Source organism: Haliotis rubra, unplaced genomic scaffold (genome assembly GCF_003918875.1).
Source record: "Haliotis rubra isolate DU_JTF1 unplaced genomic scaffold, ASM391887v1 Scf512, whole genome shotgun sequence".
NCBI lineage: Eukaryota > Metazoa > Mollusca > Gastropoda > Lepetellida > Haliotidae > Haliotis > Haliotis rubra.
In genome coordinates, this window is record NW_025767205.1 from 117281 (window position 1) to 140824 (window position 23544).

Genomic DNA, 23544 nt, shown 5'->3' on the forward strand with positions numbered 1-23544 from the left:
ATTGTCTCATATAATTCAGTGGAATTGGAGAGGATTGAAGAATAACTTCAATGAAATGCAATTACTCATTCAAGATCTTCAACCGTCAGCGTTATGTCTTCAGGAGACATACCTTAAAACTACTGATACCTTTAACTTAAGACGGTTTAGTAATTATCATTCCTTCTCCCCTCCAGGCGATAAATCTACTGCAGGTGCCTCTATTTTGGTTACGCCTGAGTGTCATTCATAGTCCTGTCACTTTAAACACCGATCTTCAAACTGCTGTTCGTCTGACTCTGCACATTGCTCTGACATTGTGCAGCTTGTATATACCTCCCTCATCAAATATTCAACAATCCGATCTTCAAAATCTGTATGATCAACTTCCGAAGCTATTTCTCATTATGGGCGATTTTAACGGACACAACACGCTTTGGGGAAGTGCCCATAATAATAACAAAGGTAAAATCCTCGAAGAATTCATTTCTGATAATAATTTATGTATTTTGAATGACGATTCAGCCACTTATTTACATCCAGCTACGGGAACATATTCTTCCCTAGATCTGTCACTTGCCGATTCCATCTTATATAATGAATTTAACAGGATGGTTCATGATGACCCATGTGGTAGTGATCACTTCCCCACGATTCTCAAAACAATTAACCCTGGTGATGATCCCCCTTCATCAAGAAGGAACCTCACCAGGGCTGATTGGTGATTATATGAAGCTTTGTGTGCTGAACACTTAACACATGAAGTATTTGCGAACAGCGAAGATCCTATACAATTGTTTTGTGATCTCCTCAATGACATTGCTGATCAAACTATACCTAAGTCCTCTGCAATTCCGCATGTTCGTAAACCATGGTTTACTAATGACTGTAAACAGGCCACAAAGAGTAGGAAGAAAGCTGAGAAGTATTTTCGCCGACATCCTACTGTCCATAATTTAGATAAAGTTAAAATTTTAAATGCCAAGGCTCGACGCGCATTTAAGCAGAATAAGCGTCAGTCTTGGAGGAAATATGTTTCCAAGATAAATTCCCGCACACCAATTTCAAAGGTGTGGAACATGATCCAAGGAATTAAGGGCAAAGGTTCCAAATCTACTGTTCACCATCTGAAGGATGGTGACAATATATTAACTGGTAAGTCTGACATTGCCAATAAGCTTGGTGAAACTCTCGCCAAACACTCTTCTTCGTCGAATTACGTCCCTGAATTTCAACAATATCAGAAACAACAGGAGAAGAAGAGAAAACATTTTAACTCAGACAATGGCGAAGACTATAATGAATTATTTTCATTACATGAGCTACATACTGCCTTTGAGCAAGCTCATGATACAGCAACAGGAGCTGATAATATACACTATCAGCTCTTGAAGCATTTACCGGAATCATCTTTGGAGACTCTTCTAAATATTTTTGATGTAATATGGACTTCAGGGAATTTCACAACTTCGTGGCGTAAAGCCATAATAGTCCCTATACCAAAGCCTGGCCGGGATCATACTGATCCGTCTAATTACAGACCAATCTCTTTAACGAGTTGTGTCTGTAAAACCATGGAACGAATGGTAAACGATAGAACGAATGGTAAACGATAGATTAACACGGTATCTTGAAACCAATAACCTTATAACCAATATTCAATGTGTTTTCAGGAAACATCGTAGTACCATTGATCATTTGGTACGTTTGGAATCCTTTGTTAAAAATGCTATAGTAAATAAACAACATGCTGTATCAATTTTCTTTGATCTTGAGAAAGCTAATGATACGAACTGGATGCATGGCATTTTGAAGGATTTACATGATTTTGGTTTGAGAGGCCGTTTGCCACTTTTTATATCACAGTTTTTAAAAGACAGGCAATTTCAAGTCCGAGTGGGTTCAACCCTGTCTGACCATTATAATCAGGATCAGGGTGTCCCCCAAGGCAGTATTTTGTCTGTCACTTTATTTAGCATTAAGATCAACAGATTATCAGATTATCCAAGGTTTTAAATGATTCAATTGATGGATTACTTTTTGTGGATGATTTTAACATTTCTTGTCGCGGTAAGAATATGCATACTATTGAACGGCAACTGCAGTTGTGTTTAAATAAAACACATAAATGGTGTCTTGAAAATGGCTTAAAGTTTTGTCAATCAAAAACTAATTGCATACATTTCTGCCGTAAACGACCACATAACGACCCAGAGCTGTTTTAAATGGCACTCCCATCAAGGTTGTAAAAGAGGCCAAGTTCTTAGGTCTGATTTTCGACTCCCATTCAACCTTTCTTTCGCATATTAAATCCTTAAAAACTAAATGCATGAAGGCACTCGAGTTTTCTAAAACTATTAGATTCTGTCCACCACAAAGGTCTGAGACTTTGTCTTGGGTCATTCAGAACATCTCCTGTTGACAGTCTCTACGTCGAGGCAGATGAACCATCTATGAACCAAACTATCATTACAGTTTATTACCAAACTATATTCTAACGAGTCTAATCCTGCATTTCACTGCATCTTTAATCCTCTTTATGAGGATTTGTAGAAGAAGATTTTTTGTTCCGCCTCTTGGGCTCAGGATTAAGCATTTCATTACTGCTGCCGGCATTGAGCTGGAAAATATATCTCATTCCCGTCTTCTTTCTTCTCCTTGGCAATTGGTTAGGCAACAAGTCGACCTAACACTCACGAAATTTTAAAAATCAGAAACTAATGACTTACTATATAAACAAGAATATAATCAATTAAAAAGTAAATATAATACATACAAATCCTTATTTACAGATGGGTCCAAGGATGGTGGCGCGGTTGCTTGTGCCACTGTCATTGGGTCCAAAACAATATATTCCAGAATACCAAATGACAGTTCAATTTTCACAGCAGAAGCAAACGCAATACTAACAGCTCTTAAATATATTAATAAACACCGTAAATATAAACAATATATCATCTTTTCAGATTCTCTTTCGTGTCTTCAGGCTATTAAAAATCTTTCTTGCAAACATCCAATTTTATTAGAAATTATTGAATTGTACAATGAACTTGCTACTGGCCAATGCGACATCGTCTTTTGTTGGTTACCCAGCCACGTTGGCATTTCTGGGAACACCATGGCTCATCTTGCTGCTAAGGCAGCCCTCAACAAGTCTGTGACACCACTTCTTATCCCATATTCTGATTACAAAGCTAGCATTAGAACCTACATCCGTGATCTGATGTAGAAGAGGTGGGACACCCAAGTAGGTATTAAAAAATTACATGCAATAAAACCCTACATTGGTTACACTTACTTGGGTTGTCAGTCCAGATTTGAAGAGGTCGTTATGCGGCGATGTCGCATTGGCCATACTAGATATACTCATGAATATTTATTGAAAGGCGAAGATCCACCGTTTTGCATCCCTTGCGATGAAAAAATCACAGTCAAGCATGTCTTGCTTGACTGCATTGAATATTCCATCACAAGGGATAACTATATCAAAGTAAACACTATGAAGGATCTTTTTAATAATGTCAGTTCTCATTTAATTATTGCATTTTTAAAAGAATTAGATTTGTTAAGTGATTTGTAAATAGATATATATTTTATTATTGGTAGTTTGAATTAGTAACTGAGATTGTTAGTGGCTGTACCCTCAAAGGGGATTGAAGTAGCGTAAAATTATTGTACGTAAGTCCCAAAACATTTCAAGTCAGTTTAAGTGTACCAAGTTTTTAATCGTAGTATTTTTTGTGTTTTTAATGTATGGCTAAATTTCAGCATCAACGCCAATGGCTGAAGGGATGGTGTAAATCCAGCTAGGGTCCATGCAGGTAGCAAAAGTAATGTAACTCCCCATGGGCCTTAGTATGGCGATCTACGTTCGGTTGTTGGCGATCTATAGCCCGTATTTTATATTGTATTGTCTTCTTTAATTGGAATAACTTTTCGCTAGTTTTATATTTATAACTGTGATTCTCTAGTCTGTTTACTCTCCATCGTCGACAGGTTTTAATCTTCAAAATGTTTCTACTTTTTATTGCATGGCTTGTTTTCGTCACGATATGTCTGCAATATTGCCGATGTGACGTTAAATATTAACTCACTCACTCACTATATTGAAATTACAAGGATGCACTGAACACAAAATGTGTGTAAAGAGAAACGGCAAAACCCTTTCCACATTCGAAAAATATCTCTGCTTAAAGCACAATCGATTTACAATTCTGACTGACCCTGCATCCAGCAGTATCACAGCTGTACGACACGGTCTCTATAAACAATTGGACAATCCAGTGACTGACACCATGATCTACGTCGACCAAGCATGTGTTTGTGAGTCACTATCAATACCAGGTGAGCGTATCCTGCCCCACCGGTGGCACTCGTCGTACACATATGTGTGTGCATATTTCGATAAAGGGACCACCGGCCCATTATACATGTAAGTTAGTGCTACAATACGTTGACGAAGCGCCATAACATTCTCATATACAGGTGTTGTGTTTAATGCAGTATTACATATAATGGACATTGATAGCATCAACACGATGCAAAATATTTGTTTCGTTTCTTCTCAGCTAAAAAAAATATATTTCACAAGATTAGTTATGATAACATTGTTTTTTTCTGAGAATAATGAGATAAGCTTAATGTACGATGGAAAAACATAATAAAATTCTTGCAAGAGATCTGATTGCAGGTCGTGATAAAATGGACATTCAAGGCAGAAATGTAATTCGGGTTCAATAGTAGGTCTAACACAGAAAGAGCAAAGACGATCTTTGCGGTCAAAGTTTGAGACGTATTCCCTACTCAATCATTAGATAATGGTTGGAGCAAGCGGAACTTACACAATGCAATGCAGTAAGATTTTCCTATGACACTCTAAAATAATATTCTTCAGAAAACTGTAACTTATTTTGTCTGTATAACTCAAGTTTGGAATATTTAAGAAGGTCTGAAACCCAATTTTGAACGTCAGTATCAATACATCTCTGTTAAAATTCAATTAGAAACTGCTGCACGTTGACAACACCTGTCCAGAACCATAAGTAAACAATAAAGTTTTGACTTTTAGTGCCCAGCAATCAAGTTTTTTTCAGCTAAACTAAACTGATACTTATATACATTATACAAAATTACATTATGCAAAGAGCTTGTCAACTATCCATCTGAAATAATTCGGGAACGTATGGCACAAGTCAAAATAGGGAATTCCATCGAACATCATTTTTGTCACTGGTGCATCAAAATTTGAATTGTCGTACACTTTGAAGGCTTTACTGGGACCTTGAATGTTGTATCCTTGATCAAAAACTTCTGAGCAAGAGTGGTATGACGCTCTTTGAAATATTTGTGAAAGTAGCATGCTCGATTGTAAACGCCAGAGGCTGGAGGTGTTGGAATACTGCTCGACTTGAAAGGAAAGTTGAAATCAAATCTTTTGTCATACAGCCTTGTGGAGAGCTTTTTATTCTCGTATTGGCTGCCTGATGCATCGCCTGGAACTACGCTATGTTACCCGTTGAACGTGGATGCAAATGAAAAATCATATTTAACAACTATGCGTGTACTTGAGCCCATTGCCAATATTCCATTCATGTATTATATTACACTAACTGATTTAATTTTGTTTCAGAAACGGGATTTCCGGCGCGCACAATAATGTGTCTGCTTATGTTTGTCATTCTACAGCGTAAGCCTGACTCTTCCATATTTGGTTTTATTTGAAAACGTAAAAGACTACGGGACTAGGTCCAAACATCAAACAAATAAGTTACCGTTTATCGAAAACATCAGATACAACATTCTTGAATTCTTGGTCTTTTATCAAAAGTACAATGATGCCCTCAAAGATTCTCGTCACGTGGTCATAAACCTGTAATCAGAGATGAATGTTCCCTCTCCTGTTTCAAACTGCAGCTGAACCACCGTTTTACGGCCTTAACACCCATGTTTCTGTTCCAGTGTCTGTTCCTGCACATGCACAGGGCCCGTGTCCGAAGGACAAATACGGCAACTGTCTACACGGAAACTGCACCAGGACAGCGGCTGGAAGAACTGAGTGTGCCAAGGGTTGTGTAAGAGGTTTCTGGGGAACCGAATGTCGAATTCCGTGTCCTGAACACTGTGAGGCGTGTAACCGATATGATGGAACATGCTTTATATGTTCAGGTGATGTATATGGGCAATACTGTAACATTACATGTGACGCTATGTGCCACGGATTTCGTTGTAATAAACATGGAAGCTGCTTTAGCCCAACATGCCAGGATAGATGGTACGGGTCCAACTGTAGGAAACAATGCAACCAAACGTTCCTGAAATGTGGCAAAATCGATGGGGAGTGTATAACATGTAAAGATGGCTTCTATGGAATGAACTGTGAATTGGGATGCAATAAATATGGTCTTGCAGAAGTTCAGCTGCAGGAAACGCGCATACCTGGTTGTTCAAACGATAGTCCAACGGATCACGGTGAGTACATAAGAGCATTTCATCGATGTATATTGAAGGCCAACACATGTTTAAGGATTGTTAATGTTAATTGTAATCTTGTTAATGTGCATAGCCCTCAGCATTAACCCTCTGGACTATGGTGTATATGCCCCTCCTTTTTAGCCCTCACTTTGAAGTCGAATAAAATCCAAAACGTATCACGCACACTACACTGTTTTAAATTCTGCGGAAAATTTCCTTTTTCCTGTTTATTGAAAATGAGCTTTCAAAATTGATATCATTTTTTACACATTACAAAATCGCGATTCACAGCGTTATTTGGTGTACATTGTGAAGTGTAAAAGTCGGATAATTACTCGGAGGACTGAATTTCTAAAACAGCATGGTCATGATCACAGATATCCGTTTTTCGTCAAATCACCAAAGGTAATTCTGAAACGTTGCCGATAAATCTTGAATTGGCTAGAATATTTTGGAAAATACAAGAACACAAACACCGAATTGAGCTTACCTTCATATAGAATAGAATTTACAACATCACGTTTCGCGAAGGCCAGTGATGAGACGACCTTTGCATCGCGTATGATTCACACTCAGTTTCGACAAGTACATCACTGAATTACTCATACATTTTAGAATCAAATAACAAATGGTAACCAAAATCAAGTGTCCAGATGAAATCAAAGAAATATATTGGATATGACAACGAACGCTCTGCTCGTAAGCAATCACGTGTTCGGAATGTAAACAAAGTGATTCGTGGGAATATATAGGGAATGAAAAGTAGATACAGTACAATGATTTGATAAATACAAACGAAATTGTCAAAGTTTCCGTGCTGCGTGACGCCATGATTGACCCCGAAAACAAATACCAATACGCAGATAGTCAGAATGTTTCTGATAAAGTACATCACAAAATTATATACAGTATACACGAAGTGCATACGGGCTAACCACATTGTCATTGCCTTCGGCTGCGCCCGAGCAACTGTCATCAGACTGATGCAACGACTAAGACAAACAGACAATACGTCAAACAGGCTTACGAGTGGTCGACCACATGTGACAACGCCCAGTGATGAACGCCACATCCGGACAATCGTTTTGTAACGGCGCCAGGACTCCGTGTCAGTCGACATACGGTGTACCGGTGACCGGTGGTATTCGAGCATGTCGACCCTACTGCGGAGTGCATCCGAGGTCATCGATTGACATGGACCAGGCGAGTTCGACTTGGCAAATGCGTGATTGGCAACGTGTGATGTTCAACGACGAGAGTAGTACTGTAATGACGTCCGGGATCGTGTTTACAGTCGAGCAAGCCCGACCATTTTGAGCCGATAACGTGATGGTGTGGGAACAGATCTGTGGCGATCTCGGAACGAGATGGCAGCCTGAATGCTCGAAGATACAGAGATGATGGTTTGCGACTAGCTGTATTGCCATTTATCAAGCAACAATTGCATTTGCTACCAACACAATAACGCAAGGCCTCACACAGCAAGACTGAGAAACTGGATCAATAAATCATAACACTACAAGCGCCGCCTGGCACCGCTCAACAACTGGAACAATGTCTCCTACAGGAATGGCAACAGATCACGCCGACGTCGATGTTTTGGCCTGTATTGGAGCCAGTGGTGGTCATACTCACTATTGACTCAACATCTGATGACATTTTGCAGAAAAAAACGCCTTGTTGATTTGTGCAAAAGTTCAGACTGTAATTCAATGTCAGTCAAACGGTACTTTCGACTTTTTATGAAATGTAACTGTGTACATTTGCTGTAGAATTGAATACTCTATTGAAATTAATACATTAAATATTTTTTCAAATATTTATAATGGCTGTTCTTATCTACAGCAAATTTTCTCCATGTGACCAAGTGTTAAGCATTGCGCAGTTATGCCACCTTGTTTTGATACATTTTTATACCTCTGTCGTATGTGACGTCAGAGAGGAAAATCACTTTTTGTCATTTATGGCAAGTCATTTGATACATTGAATATATATAGAGATTATTAACCGAGTGTGTTTCTGTATCATTAATATCATATATTCGGAATTTAAAATATGTATTATGCTCTCCAAATGCTGGCATAATACAAATTGTATTCATAATATATGATTTTCACACTCGGTTAATAATCTGTTTATCATATAATGTCATTCTTAAACTTACTCTAAAAAAGAAGAAAATCGTACGTGAAATTATATATGAAGAGAATCGAGCATTCGCGTAAGAATACTTAGCGGTATACAAAGGTGAAGGTCGTTCATGAGGACGGCATATGGTTGAGACTAGTCCATAATACAGTACAAACATAACTCATGCTTAAAATAAGATCTTTCTGTCTAAAAAGAACAACAAAGTCAGGCAGGGTTTTCTTGGTAGTGTTTCTATTTTCATTGCGGGTAATCACCTCATCAATGTCAGTTTCTGATACCTGACTTAATCGATTCGTCGTCTTCTTTGTTGTGATCGATAGATCGAAATCCTTGGTTGGTAGATTTCTTAGACGATAGCCTGTCACTCGTTCCTCATAGTCCGTACCTACAATTTGAAGGAAATTCTCCGTTTCGTGTTTTCCAAAGTCAATTACTGCAGTAACGACTCCAGAACCTCCGTCATCAATTCTTACAGAATCACCAATTTCGATAGTGGGGGGAGCCATGTTTGTTTACAAACTCGTCCACGCAATGTAAACTCGCGACGACATCATCAATGGAATGTTAACGTTTTAGTATTCGCATGGCATATATGGAGTTTTGAGAAAGTAGTTCGTGGATTGACCTAATTTGCATAGTTATCAGATTTGGATACCAAGTTTATCATGTTGCTTTATTGCACCGATAACACCCTCCATTAGATGATAAGACGTTATACATAAGCACACAAATCCATTTCCTACATTGTCATGTCGTTCAGATATAAAGGCAGTATTTATTTGTTTTGTTGGTTTGTTGTTTAACGCCCCACTCAGCAATATACCGGTATGACGGGGGTCTGTAAATAATCGAGTCTGGACAAGACAATCCAGAGATCAACAGCATGTGCAGCGATCTACGCAACAGACCGATCCAGTCCCGGCCGATAAGCCCCGCCCACTTCGTTTTTGACGTTAGGGGGAACAACCACTCACTAATCACAATGGCGTCACCGCAGGCGAAACGTACGTGATTGTGAACGTTGTTGATGAATTCTGCTTGTGGTACTTTGGTATCCGTCGTTTATGAATGATATTTAAAGAGGAAAGTTATACGTATTTTATTTATAATATAGTTTAGTTGACGTATTGTAATTGGCGAGTGAAAATGAGTTACATGCCCGATGAAAAATCTTCTCGACCAGCTGCTGCCGTAGTGGGAAGCGTATTTTCTTTCGAACCAAATATTCTATCTGCCAATTCACGTCCGACTAAAATATTAGCAGGGGAAGGGTAACTGAATTATGTTGTTTGTTTTCTCTCTCAAAACATCCCATCGTAATTTTATATAAACCGTGAACACAACCACATGAGCAAGTTGCAGATTGATTCGGTATCTATAAATAGATTGTTAACACTGCGCGTGGCTCCTTTATTTATTCATCCGTTTTTCAAAATTAGTTAAATCAGTAATGTGAAAACATGGGTTACTACCTTTTAATGAACAAAGTGGAAAAAATATTTCCCGTCTACTTCTTCGTCCACCTTATATGTCTGTATATATTAATGTAAACAAATCAATCACAGCATAACCTATTTGATCTTATTTGGGAATCTGGAGAAGGTGATTGGGCTTGAAAACAGTATGTTTCCATGGATGTATCTGGACATACTCAGAAGCAAATATTCAGCAGCTAATCTGCAGCAATTCTCAGTAATATTTCCCTCTTCAAAATCTGTACACCATCCTAAAATGACACTGAATCCACTTTTTCATTCATCCTGTCCAATTTATTTTTCTATGTGTACTTTGTTGTGAAGTCCTAATTTATTTATCCTCCCACAATTCTGGACTCCATGAACTGCCAGTATTTATGTACAGGTATGTCACACCACCATAACACAAAGGAGATCCAAGATACAGTCTGCACCTGTACACTGACCCATCTTCGAGAAATAGGAAACCTGTGATGCAAACTCTTTGAACAGAAGATCTAGAGTTATCCAAACAATTAACTAGGATTGAAATAGAATGTTACATAAAATACAAATATACTTCTTTTTCTTCAGAGATATTTAACTGCTAACTACTATTGAAATAATTACATATTGACATTATTGCTTCTTAAACAATGGTAATCTTTGTTTTATTATCTCTGAGACCATATCCCTTAGGGGCATAACACTAATTTTGATCTATTTTCTTTTCTGAGATACTTACTAGTGTCATTAAAAATATATTAAAGTTGTTTCAAAATTTGGTAAAAGTCAGGACAAATGTTTAGGAAAACACACACGAAAATGTCCTGAAGCGTTCACGTCCTGCAAACCAGTGGGCAGACCCGTGAAGATCCGGGGTAGAATAGGTCTTCAGCAACCCATGTGCTTGCCATAAAACGGCGACTATCTTGTCGTAAGAGGCGACTAACGGGATCGGGTGGTCAGTTTCGCTGACTTGGTTGACACATGTCATCGGTTCCCAATTGCGCAGATCGATGCTCATGCTGTTGATCACTGGATTGTCTGGTCCAAACTCTTGATTATTGGCGACAGACCGCCGCAAGCATATGGCTGAAGAATATTGCTGAGGATGCGGCAATGTAAAACTATACTCACTCTACTCGACTCCTGACTCACAGCAGTGGGCAATTTAATATGAAGCTCGTTTTCTAATTAACTATCAACAAACCTTGAACAATTTGTCCAAAACCAAAATCTTAATAAACACTACTTTAGCTTAGTCTTCAAATACTGGTAACCTCCTCAAAAGCTCATGATTTGTAAGAAGTATTACTTCAAATCTGGGTTGAATATATGTTTCAATATTCATTCCAGTTACATGAATAGTCAACTGAGAAGTTTGTTAGTTATTATGTTCCAAGACTGAATAATGCCTGACCAGGGTGTGACCAAAACGTAGCCTTTGTTTTTTCAAATTCTCTGGTTGTAAATATATTATTTATAACACCAATGGGAACCTTAAGCAGGAGCCAACAAACTAAGTTAGTACCAAGTTATTGTTCTGTAATGATATGTATAGAGTGTTTGTTTGCCTATTTCTGCCTTAAAATCACATATGACAGTCAATTAAGTAATTATTTATAATTGATTAGATTACTATGTTTTTAATACCTTTCCACGTTTACTAAAAGGACGCAAGATTCTTAAAACATACCTTGCTATCATTGACAGTTATGTTATTACTCCTAAAATGTACCGATGTACCTCCCCATACATGTAAAAAAATTATGTTGTAACAAAATTTCAAAACAAATTATGTTCTCATAGTTAAGAAATACACCTCTAAAAATACCGTCCAATATTCCAGAAAGTCACGATTCTTCTCATATAGTTTTCGTCTCTCCGATCCACATGGAGTAAGTTAATTCAATTCAAGGTCCCATCTCTTTATAGAAATTCTGCAATATTTAAGGCATGGTTTTATAGACACGCATTTGATTTAATTTTGATATTTGGATATTGCGTGATAGGCAACTGCTAACAACTGCTATATTTCCGTTTGAATAGAACAAAAATACTCCTCGAATATTTTGCACTATTAACAGATACAGGAAGCCTTCAGATTGTGCTTTTGAAACTTTAAGAATTCCTAAAATGAGTGACAAATTTAAGAATATCTAAGAGCGAAGGCAACAATATCCACCACATTGTTCTTTAATGTAACATGGTTTGCTATTTCGGTCGAGCCTGACCGAAATCTGATCGCTGTCAGATTTGTTTACTTTGTGTAACGGTTTTCTCGCCTGTCTTATTTCGTACCAACTCAATGCCCAGTATAGACTTAAAAACGTTAAGCAAAAACAATTGTCCGTGTCTATAACACTTGCAAAGTCTAAAACTGCTACTTTTGATGTCATCTATTGGTAATAATTTTGCCGACATTTAACTGATCGTGAGGCCTATCGCATTCCTTGATCCGCCTCAAATCTTTTGTCTTGACCGTAATGGTTTTGTTAAACGTAAACATCAAATCGCAGCAAATGTAATAGATACAGCGAGTGTGAATGTCATTATTCGATGCACATCGCTTCGGAGGCATCGTTTGACCCCGGAAATAAGTCTGACAAATCCACAAAGCGGGTCCGGCCTGCTGATTGGCTAAAATTGACGCATGCACGAAAATTTGATTGACATATTGGATCGGTCTGTTGGGATAGTCAGTGAGCCTGACCTTTCGGTGTACGATAGAATTTTACTGGGTTTTGTTTTGCATAGCAAAATTGTGGACAATATTTCACAATGTCTACTTTTCAAACCGCCTGAGTATTTGTAATGGCATTTATATCATCGGATAGGCTAGTTAATATTCTACATATCCGTGTAAGTAAATAATCGTGGGTAGTTCCAGTGCTGCCTCGAACGGAATTCTCGTACAACGTTCACTTTGCAGATCTTATGACACCCTTGGCATATAATAACATAAATAATAATTTTCCTGAGTAGTCCAGATTAGAATGTTCTTTCCTGCTTATACGTTTTAAACATCAATAACTATCTATTTACAAGTTCGAAAATGTCCCTGGTTACATTTTGATACCCTGAATAGTGTAGACGTAATACATTAGTCGAATGTAACACGAGTTAATATCTGTTTTAAGATAAGATAGAGAACATGTAACTTTATTATCCCAGAGGAAATCCTTTTTGCACCAAAACGGTCTCAAAATAAATATACCCATGCCAATAATGGTTGTCACCCCCTTCAATTTTATTAATAGGCGGGGGGTGACAACTATTATTGGCATGAGTATATAAACACAAACTATATACACAATCATTCCATGCACAAAATGAATGCTGGTTACACAAACTGTACAGTATCATACACAATACAATTAACCACATAGGTAAAGAGGCTGAATAATTCCAGTAGTTATCACATAATGATGATTCAAAACATTTGTTTGATAAACGAATACTGGATGGTATGAAAGACTGTCGAGCTCTCTTTTGAGGGAAGGAAATCGATAGCGGCGTCCAGAAGGAAGTAGTTCAAAATGATAAGATAAAATATGGAAACTATCATTTTTAATTTTAGTTTCCCTTTTGGCAATCTGGCGCTTATAGAAAAAGTCAATAAACTCGAAGACACTCGAGCAATTTTGCTGACTGTACTTTGTGTTACCACTCGTTTAATTTTTGTCATTGTTACACTGGCCATAATTCGATTCATTATAACATCAGCATTTAAAATGGGAACATTTTGTCTAAGGTTAAGAAAGGTTCCTGATTCTTTTGGGTTCTATGTAGACACATAGGCCAAATTGATAGTCTTAATGTTTGCTTATAACGGTGTTTTAATCGTGTCTTTCTGCCTGTGGCTCTTGTTTTATTTATTCCATCTTCTGCAAGTAAAATCGTGTATGGATCCACGGGAGTGTCGATACGAATTCAATGCCTTTTAGACATATTTGACGCATCACGTAAACATGTCTTCTAAATTATATGGAATGCTTATTTTGTATCATTCGGGTGAAAAAAAATGAAATATGGATATTGCTTAGTATGTATTGATTTATAGTATATATCTCTTTCAAGGTTACGTCCACTGTTTTACCATGGTCTCCAAACATGGAACTTCCGAGTGACTAGAGGCAATGGTAACATCCAGATGTTTGTTCAAATTGTGTAGAAAGCTATGAAACCGAGTTGATTTGTTGTTTTCAAATGGAAACGTGGCAAAATTGTACACTTCATGTCCTAGATTTCAAATGTTCTCTTATACTTTATGTACATAAATATTTGAAGATCCTGGTTAAAATTGTCCTTGAGCAACCATGCTTGTCGCATGAGGCGACTAACGGGATCGGGTAGTCGCTGCTCGCTCGCTGACTTCGTTGTCACATGCCACCGTATCCCAAATGCGTAGATCGATGCTCAAGATGTTGATCACTGGATTGTTTGGTCCAGATAAATTACAGACCACCGCCACTGTGAAAACTGGCATATTGCTGAGTTTGGCGTTAAAAAACAAACTATGTAAGTAACTAACTATGTCTAATTGTCATTGGATATCAGTTGGCTGAGACACAAAAACATACTCACGCACACACGCACATAAACTAAGAAATGTCGTCATAACGGTGCATCAGTCTTGAACGCGACGTTTATCCCCACTTCAAGCCACCTCACTACACAACTATAACATTTTGAGCATCTTCCTACATGAATGTACTGGACTCAGAAGGCTACCGTAATTGTAATACTTAAGGTGTGTGGTCTTGGTTGTACAGTTGGAGAACTGGAACTTCTAACGACGTAAATAAATATATATTTAAAGTACCGCAAATCATCAAAAGTTTAGACTCACTAGTGTAAATGTAGCCGCTTACTTCAGGCAACTGTTCTTGACTAAATTTTCCAAAATATGCCATATTGTTTAAAGGCACTGTTCACACATGAACTGATGTATTGTAAAACAAATTTGTAACGTTGAAAAGATTATTGTCATGAGTTCAGTAAATGATGAAAATCAGTGAAATTGGCGAATTCTTAACAAACCTTTACACCACATTGCAGCTGTTCACATGCACGATATTTGCACATGCTTCTCTGGAATTTGATGCATGATCCTCGTGCAGTTCAGTTCCATAAGGTTTGCAGTTGGTTCCCCCAAGTTAGTGAAGTAATCAATCTTCGATTTAACCGTATGTATATACATAACAAATAGTGAGTGTTGTAAATGAGTGTAAACTTTTGAAGGGAAGTATATGTCAGACATCATGAGTTCCAGTTAACGACTTGACATCTTTAACGTATCATTGTTTTGATGTTTAGAAAGCGGGAAACCTTGACCTTACAAACATGGATATATACCTTCGACTGCAAGCAAAAGAAAGCATGCATCGCGTAACCATCGTCTCTGTAAAGTAAAATCAAACTACAACGCACTTGAATAACTGTTGCAAAGCTGTTATGATAATCAGGTGTTTGGTTTTCATTTTCCAGTCAGGTGAAGATAACTCATACTTTCCCGTCTCGTCACCCTATATCACTTCTGAGAAATACTTATGTTTGACAGTGTTATGTGTTACCATAACCTTGTTTTATATTCAGGAAAATATATTAACACAGAGATCGGACTTTCCCCACCATAACTAACAAGCCGTTGCAATGCTAATTTATCTGAAAAATAACAGTCCCGTATCTAAAATTTGACAACAATTAAAGATAACTCACTCCGAGCGTTCCTTGCTTATGAGTTCATAATTGGCAAACAGGAATTTGAAATAAAGAATCTTATTGATAAATATCTCATCTTTCTTGGACAGTGTATCCCTTTTAGGAACAGGATGTTTCCTATTTCCATTGTCGTATTCTGCTTCACTAACCAGTAAGTATTTGTTTACAATTTCAGAACTCGAAGGCTATCACATGTGCACTGGTAAACTCATTAACTGTATCAATGACAACTGCACCCGAACACAATCTGTTACAACCGTATGTGCTGCAGGTTGTGTTGAGGGATTTTGGGGTACGAGTTGTAGAATTCCATGTCCAGAAAACTGCCAAACATGTGAACGCCTTGTGGGAAACTGCACGAAGTGCAAGGATAATCTATATGGAATATTCTGTAACATCGCATGTCAAGAACAGTGCCATGAATGCCGATGTAACCAGGCAGGTACATGCTCCGATACAGTATGTACTGATGGAAGATATGGTGATGAATGTATCCGAGAGTGTCGAGAAAGGTACAAGGCTTGCAACAGATACACAGGACTCATGTGCGAGGACAATGACTTCGAAAAAAGTGAGTGTTCATATTTGTCGAAATGAAACGATTAGTAAGTATGCCATCTCGATGTTTAGAGATATTTTGTGTCTGTTCCATTGAATGTGCACATTGATTAATCTTTGGGGCTTCCTTGCTGACTTCACTCCAAAGACAAAATGTTTCACTATTTGGATTATAACCGTTGAAAATATGCGTTAGACCTTTAAGGAAAATATATGGTTGTCTTATGTCTTAAGTTTCAATGAAAAGCATTAAGACGTTTTGTACATATTACAACTTTGTAGATGTAATGTAACGACTTTATAGATGCAGTGTAACGAATGTACGTCAAATGGCATTATGACTGTAGTAGTAAGGGTTTTTTATCTGTATTTATCCTGCGTCCCTACCATCTACTTGCTGAGGTAACAAATCAACAGTATCACTAGACAAAGTGGTTTGATGGGAATGTGTCTGATCTGACTTCATTTGATTGTCATTAAGTCTATGACTATGATCATGACTATATGTTCGAAAGTTTCTGTTTGAAAGCAACCGTCGGAGTCGCACAATTTCAATTTTCATAATTATGGAAAGAGTTCCTTTCTCACAAAAATGAATAACTGTTTAGCACAACATCCATCCACGTGGCTAATGATAACATAGATGTATAAATCTGTATAATCAATCAATGTAATATATATATATATATATGTATACAAGTTAGAGCAACTTTACGGAAAGACTGTAGTTCATTGAAATGAAAGGTAGAAAAAGAACTACTCTTTGTATATATAATAACTTACTCTTTTGGTTTTGATATATAATAAAAATTCTTAGCCTAGAATGACTTTTAGATTTACAATAGTATCATAACGAGTGCTGGTTGAGTGTAGGAGTGACCCAACCTGGTAATACATATATTTTACATGTTGTTTAAAGGTTAAATACATCTGTACAACCAACCCCAATCAAAAGCTCATGCATAGAAATCCTAAACATATCACATCTGAACTCCGTTTAAGTCTTTCTACAACATCTAAGTTGTATAACATCGCATATGGGCGTGGGGTGAAAATATGTTTTAACCAGTATTTGATACGTTTAACAGAGGATATCTGCTGCATTCTCCAAGTGCCATTATAGTGCTTATTCCTGTACATAAATACTGAATGCAAGGTAAACAGTAATCTCTTCTGAACACATTAATGTTGATTTCGGCATATTAATACTCAGCTCGACAGTGGATGTAAACCCTTGACATTGTCGGGCATGAGAATAACCTCATCAGCAAACAGCAGAAGGAATACGTCATATAATAGAAACAAACGACTATTGATGGATTTCCACTGCATTCTGCACCTACTGTTTAATGGAGTCCTCATGGTTTCGCAGTCACTCGAAGTCGTCACGTAGAGATTTCACTTCATGTTTTACTTAATTTTAAATCTTAATCAACTCCCTGTAAAACAGACTATGGGGTGCTTTTCTTATTTGATATTTGCCTTTGCCATGTGACGTATATTTCTATTTAGAAAAGTGTCAAACTGTTTCCACCGCAAACCAGCAGTGTTTATCTAAATCTTTACAAATCATTAAAGATGAACCAAGAAATTGTTAGGGACGAAACTGCATCATGATACCATTTAATCACCGCACAAATAATAAGCTTTATACTGTAAAATAGCAATACAATGGGCAAAGGTGGCAGCAGAAGAGTAACATAGCGTAAAATATGAGAGCAAGCACTCATAAAAGTCAGAATTGTCATTATTGAAACTATCGTGTTATGTTCTTAAAATCGGAGCAGTGAAAATCGGTGGTTTCAAGTATCCCATCAATGCAAGCTGAGACAGGTTAGGCCTCAAACCTCAAGTTTGTCATGTTTCTGAACAAACAGGGAAGGTAACGCTAATCATGCATCATTTTATAGCATGTCAAGCACTCGACAGTTTACGAGCGTTTAGTAATTCGGTGCCACTGAAGTATTTATTTATAAAGGAATCCGTGGCCGCAAACTTAGTTGTTTCAATGAAAGGCAGTTATTGTAGCTGCAATCTCTGTTGACTTTTATAAACTTTTGTGAACTTACATTTCTATAACATTTCTATATCAATACATTTCGGTTGTTTGTATTATCTATTGACAAAAGACAATCAGGTAAAAGTCTTTATCATAGCCCTATCACGCATTTGGACGTTTGTGTAAACGTTTGTCGAGTTTACGTAGAAGAGATGTACTTATCTAAACAACAAGGACATGTCTGTACATTTGTACATTGTAGTACATGTATAATAGTATCATCCGTACAATATAACGCATGGTTTGGTTCATCACACAGACCCGGATAGACTAGAAGAAGCAGTCAAACAAAAGTGTCCTGATGCATGTTGGCACATTGACGACCATTACAGTCCGTTTGAGTTAGAAACGGACCGATGAATTGCACATTTTATCATTGTACAAAATTGCCACATAAATATAAATAGTACACATGTTTATCATTTACTAATACCCAGCAGCTTTCTTATATTTGAAAATTTTCCGGACTCCACCCAAAAAGTTGTTTAAGAAACTATCATTCATTGAAAACGCTAAAGTTGGTATCTGTCGCGGCGGGGTGAAATCGCAGAAACGGAACAGCCACCATCTCGTCGTGAGATTTCATTATGCTTCATCTCCCGATGTATGTCCCCATTCTTCCGTTTGGATGTCGAATGCAGCTGAATAATAGTGCGACAAAAACGTATCACAATGTGTGAACGTGCCAAATGCGTTTGTATGATTAAACAACACCCTAATCATTTTTTTTTCAGTAATAGTGACCAGTTTTGATGATGATATCCCTATTGGCTATTATTCTGCCTGTTCCTGATATGTATCCGACTTAGGTAAGTGGACATTTTTCAGTTACAGACATAAACTGTAAAGTATAAAGTGTAGAGAGTAAGTGTAGTTCAAGCTTTCGGGTTCATCAAAATCGCGATCAGCACTGTCTGCCGTAGCGATTGTGTGTTGGTATTCAAGTAAATGTGTATATTTCGCATCTAGATTGTTGAAGATGTTAAAGACTGTTTACAGGAGTTGTTTGCAAAACATATAGTGATGATGATGTAGAAGTAATTGCTGGGATCCTGATGTACATTTGCATAAAAGGCCTTCGGACCCAATACATGGAGATGCAAAAACAATATTCAGACATCTTTGATTATGGTCTGATATAACTACTACTAAACGCTATTATCATGGTATTACATTATCTATTATTCAATACCAGCATGTCACTTGAAATCAAAATGAATTAATTTGTCATCAACACTAGTGAATGCAGTTACGATACGATGAAACACACTATAAACTGTGATGACTGTATTTTTATGTAAATGTCCGTTGTGTGTCGTATTTTGTATGTGTCTATAATCTATGCTATCTCGTTGAATATGTTTTCGAAACAGGTGAGTTCTGTCTTACATGTAAATAAACTCTTCAAAAAAAAGAAGATGGAAACGAAAAATATGGAAATGTATTACATGGTTTTAAATGTACATACGTCGGTTAACCATGGACATAAATGAGTGAGTGAGTTTAGTTTTATGCCGCACTCAGTAATATTCCAGCTATATGGCGGTAGTCTGTATATAATCGAGTCTGGACCAGACTGTCCAGTGATCAACACCATGAAACATAGATGAAGGAAATTTGACGGATGAACATGTGTAATGTTGTTATTGTCAGCATTACTTCAGTTCACTCACTGCACATGTGTGGACACAAAGAGGCGTTGAGGCCAATACCTGGTAACGCTCACTCCACCAACATCAGTCCACCTGTCGAACACAGTTCGGCGCGAAACGTTCGTGTCGACACGCTGTCTTCCATCCAGTCATTGCTGGAGGAAACGTCGTCATCGGAGTATTCATGTCGGGACAGGTCCAACTTTGGTAGATATGCTCGAATTCCTACTTCTCCAGATGATTTCTGATGGTTTGATCGTAAATTCTTCGAAGACAAGGCACCTGTCCTACAGTGTCCACTGCTGTAGCAAATCGGTGACGTATGTGAAACATCCGGATGTATGGGTCCTGAGCAGAATTGGTCAGTCTTGATCTTTCACATCTGGGGCGATCCTTAGTCGATTTCAAGCGAGTGTATCGATGCCATAATCGAGATATAGTGCTGTGGTGGACGGTGAGGTGTCTTGCAACGGCAGACTGTGACTCCTTCCAAACGTCAATGACGATCTTCATTTCGTAATGAAATGATGAATTTGATTTGGCCTTTTAGAGTCGATGTCTCTACTTATGTGTCCAACACATTGCACGTGCATTACGTGGACAACCTTTTCTGCATGCACTCTTCATGTATCGTTTTCATTTTCTATGACAAACGTTTACAGCTATATGTTGCGAACAACCACATGATTAACGTGATCCAAACATAGGACTTGTCTTAATGACGATTGATGTCAAACTATATCGAAACGAACTGCTGATAACGCCTGTGGGAATCTTTGTTTGAAAAGTGTGTTACGGCTAATAAATTGCCGTGACAATAGGTTTAAGAGCCCCCTTTGAACCAGCAAAATATAACACAGACAAGTCTAAAATATTCAATAATATATTGAGCAAACAATGAGCGAGCTACAATGAATGACAATACAGATATTTAGTACAATGCAATTGAGTCACAAATCTAAAGTAATGGGTCACAAATATGAAATATTAACTCACCAGAGTCTCGGCATTTACAATGAGAGCAGATATTCTAACTGAAGGTAGTTTACAATCAGATCAGTGAGGCTCGCACTGTCTTGACTGTAGGTCAGACGATGACAGACAGATGTACACAACTCCAGTGATATGAAAAGTCCCGTGTAATTCCGTGTGTGTGTGTCAACACAATAAGCAGCCTTTATATATACTGTCACAGTGTCTAGAGCATTCTAGCAAAGTTAGGCTGTATCATTATTCTCTCAGAACTTTATGGAAATCTGTGGAACGTACCACCGGTAAAAACAGAAATAAAGCCAAGGGAGGCAACTCTGGAGCGCTATCTCAAAAGGCGTGCTGCTAAAATACTATAGCCATTGAACATATATGATACGTAATGTGACCCACAACCCACACTCAAAACTCTAAACTTTGTGACCCAATAACAACTATCACTTAAACAATGATAATACAATTTAACAAAAAACACACTCTGGTAACAAGTGTACATAGTTATGTTTTGCAGCAGTTTTGAATTCACTTGAAACACCTACAGTAATACGAATTTCATTACTATGTAGACAAAATTAATAATATACCTTTTAAACAGACAAAGGAATGCAGTTACATTTAGGTTACTAGTAATGTCACACCAAACGACTGATTGTAAGTGTATTTATATTATTGTTTCGTTGTTTCATGAGGGTGTCGTCTTTTGGATGCTGTACCGGACGTATGCAGGTATCTCATCAAGAAAATTATGTATTCGACTACAAGACCTGCGGATCTACTAAAGAGACGTGAGTTCTACCTTACATGTAAATACATAGTGATGTTTTGCAGCAGGTTGGAGTTCATTTGAAACACCGACAGTAAATATGATAAACTTTTAAACTGTCATTATTATGTGACTGAGCGAGTGAGTTTAGTTTTACGCCAGAATCAGCAATATTCCAGCTATATGGCGGCGGTCTGTAAATAATCGGGTCTGGACCATCGATCTGCGCAAATTGAGAACCGATAACATGGGTCAACCACGTCAGTGAGCCTGACCACCCGATCCCGTTAGTCGCCTCTTACGACAAGCATGGGTTACTGAAGATCAGTATTCTAACCCGGACCTTCACGGGTCCATTATTACGTAGCCACAGATGGCATATTTCATAACTGCGCAATTCGTGTTCAGGCTTGCGTCCCTTGGACACGCCAAACCTGTGATTATGAGTCCTTATCTCTAAGTTTAGCAAAGCACCATGCTCTTACTGTGTTTGAAAACACTGTGTTTCGTTAAACCAAAATTGCATCACTTCATGATTTCTAATCACATTAGGTGACACGTCCTGATATGACTCGAAAACTCGTAAACCCAACTCACACACTCACATTATTTATTCTATTGAGGCCATAAGTGGTTTTGGAAACCAGGGATACAAGGAAACCCACGCACTATTGGTCGAACAGCATAAAGGTCAAATTCCAAACTATTGGTTTACCAACCGTAATGGCAATACATGTGTAGAGCAAAACCGACTCATGTGTTCCATATTCAGGTTTATGCATGATATGATCACTGACTTAGAGGCATGAACTCTGTCAACAAGGCTGTATGGAAATAGCAGTCATTTCTTCTTTCCAATTCCAGGTACGACTGAGCGTGCTCTTTCTGCGAAGGTGCCCTGTGCCATATTCGGAGAATTAGTGCAGGGGCTTGTGTAAATCCGTTGGAATTTCATGTTAATTTTTGGAACCAATACTAATTGTAATCACCATTGTGTATGGATTCAGGAAAAACATGGTTCCATTTTTTCTGTTTGCTATAAATGTCATTGTGGGGTGATTGAATATGAGTTTCCAAAATTGCTTGCCGCACCATTTCGAGAAAAACATGTTTTCATAAACCTATCACAACATAGTCATGCAGCATATCAACAGGCAGCTTATGATGTATGATATAGAGATAACCACATAATATGCTTCTAATTTCAATATGGTGACATAAAATATGACATAATCATTAAATTTAATCAAATATTGCCTTTCCTTCATCGGACACCATCGGTATTGGCCTATATTAATGGAAACCATTTAATTCAATTAATGTATTCTCCCATTTCATAATATATACTACCATACAACTACTATGTAGTAATAATAGTTCCCAGGTAAGGTTAGTGTGACTATCATCATTGTGCACAAGTGTCAAATCAGGACTACCAGTACAGTGAGAATTGACACACTGACACTCGTGTCTGGGTAATTAAATGACAAATGACATAAAAACCAAATCTGCAGTACATATAAAGTGAATGTATTAATACATTTGAGTGACAAATTATATCACAGTGAACAGATAACTACGTATTACAAGTGGGATATGCAAGGGCAATATATAATGTGCACTAGTATATCTATTTTAACTTTCACATTGTTAAGTAACTTGCACAGTCAATCAATTCGTCATTAACCTGCAAGAACAAAATATGCTGTTGAAATACAAGCTTCGACATTATTTGTCATA

General features: G+C 37.6%; 1 protein-coding gene across 1 annotated transcript; it reads left to right on the forward strand.

Annotated features, from left to right (window-relative positions):
* The first annotated feature begins 4055 nt into the window (after positions 1-4055).
* Positions 4056-19170, forward strand: LOC124292310 (cell death abnormality protein 1-like). The gene is made up of 5 exons (XM_046729383.1): positions 4056-4833; positions 5609-5665; positions 5938-6447; positions 15958-16387; positions 19134-19170. The coding sequence occupies exons 1-4, from the start codon at positions 4797-4799 to the stop codon at positions 16377-16379; spliced, it is 1026 nt and encodes a 341-aa protein (XP_046585339.1). The 5' UTR covers positions 4056-4796; the 3' UTR covers positions 16380-16387; positions 19134-19170.
* The last annotated feature ends 4374 nt before the right edge of the window (positions 19171-23544 follow it).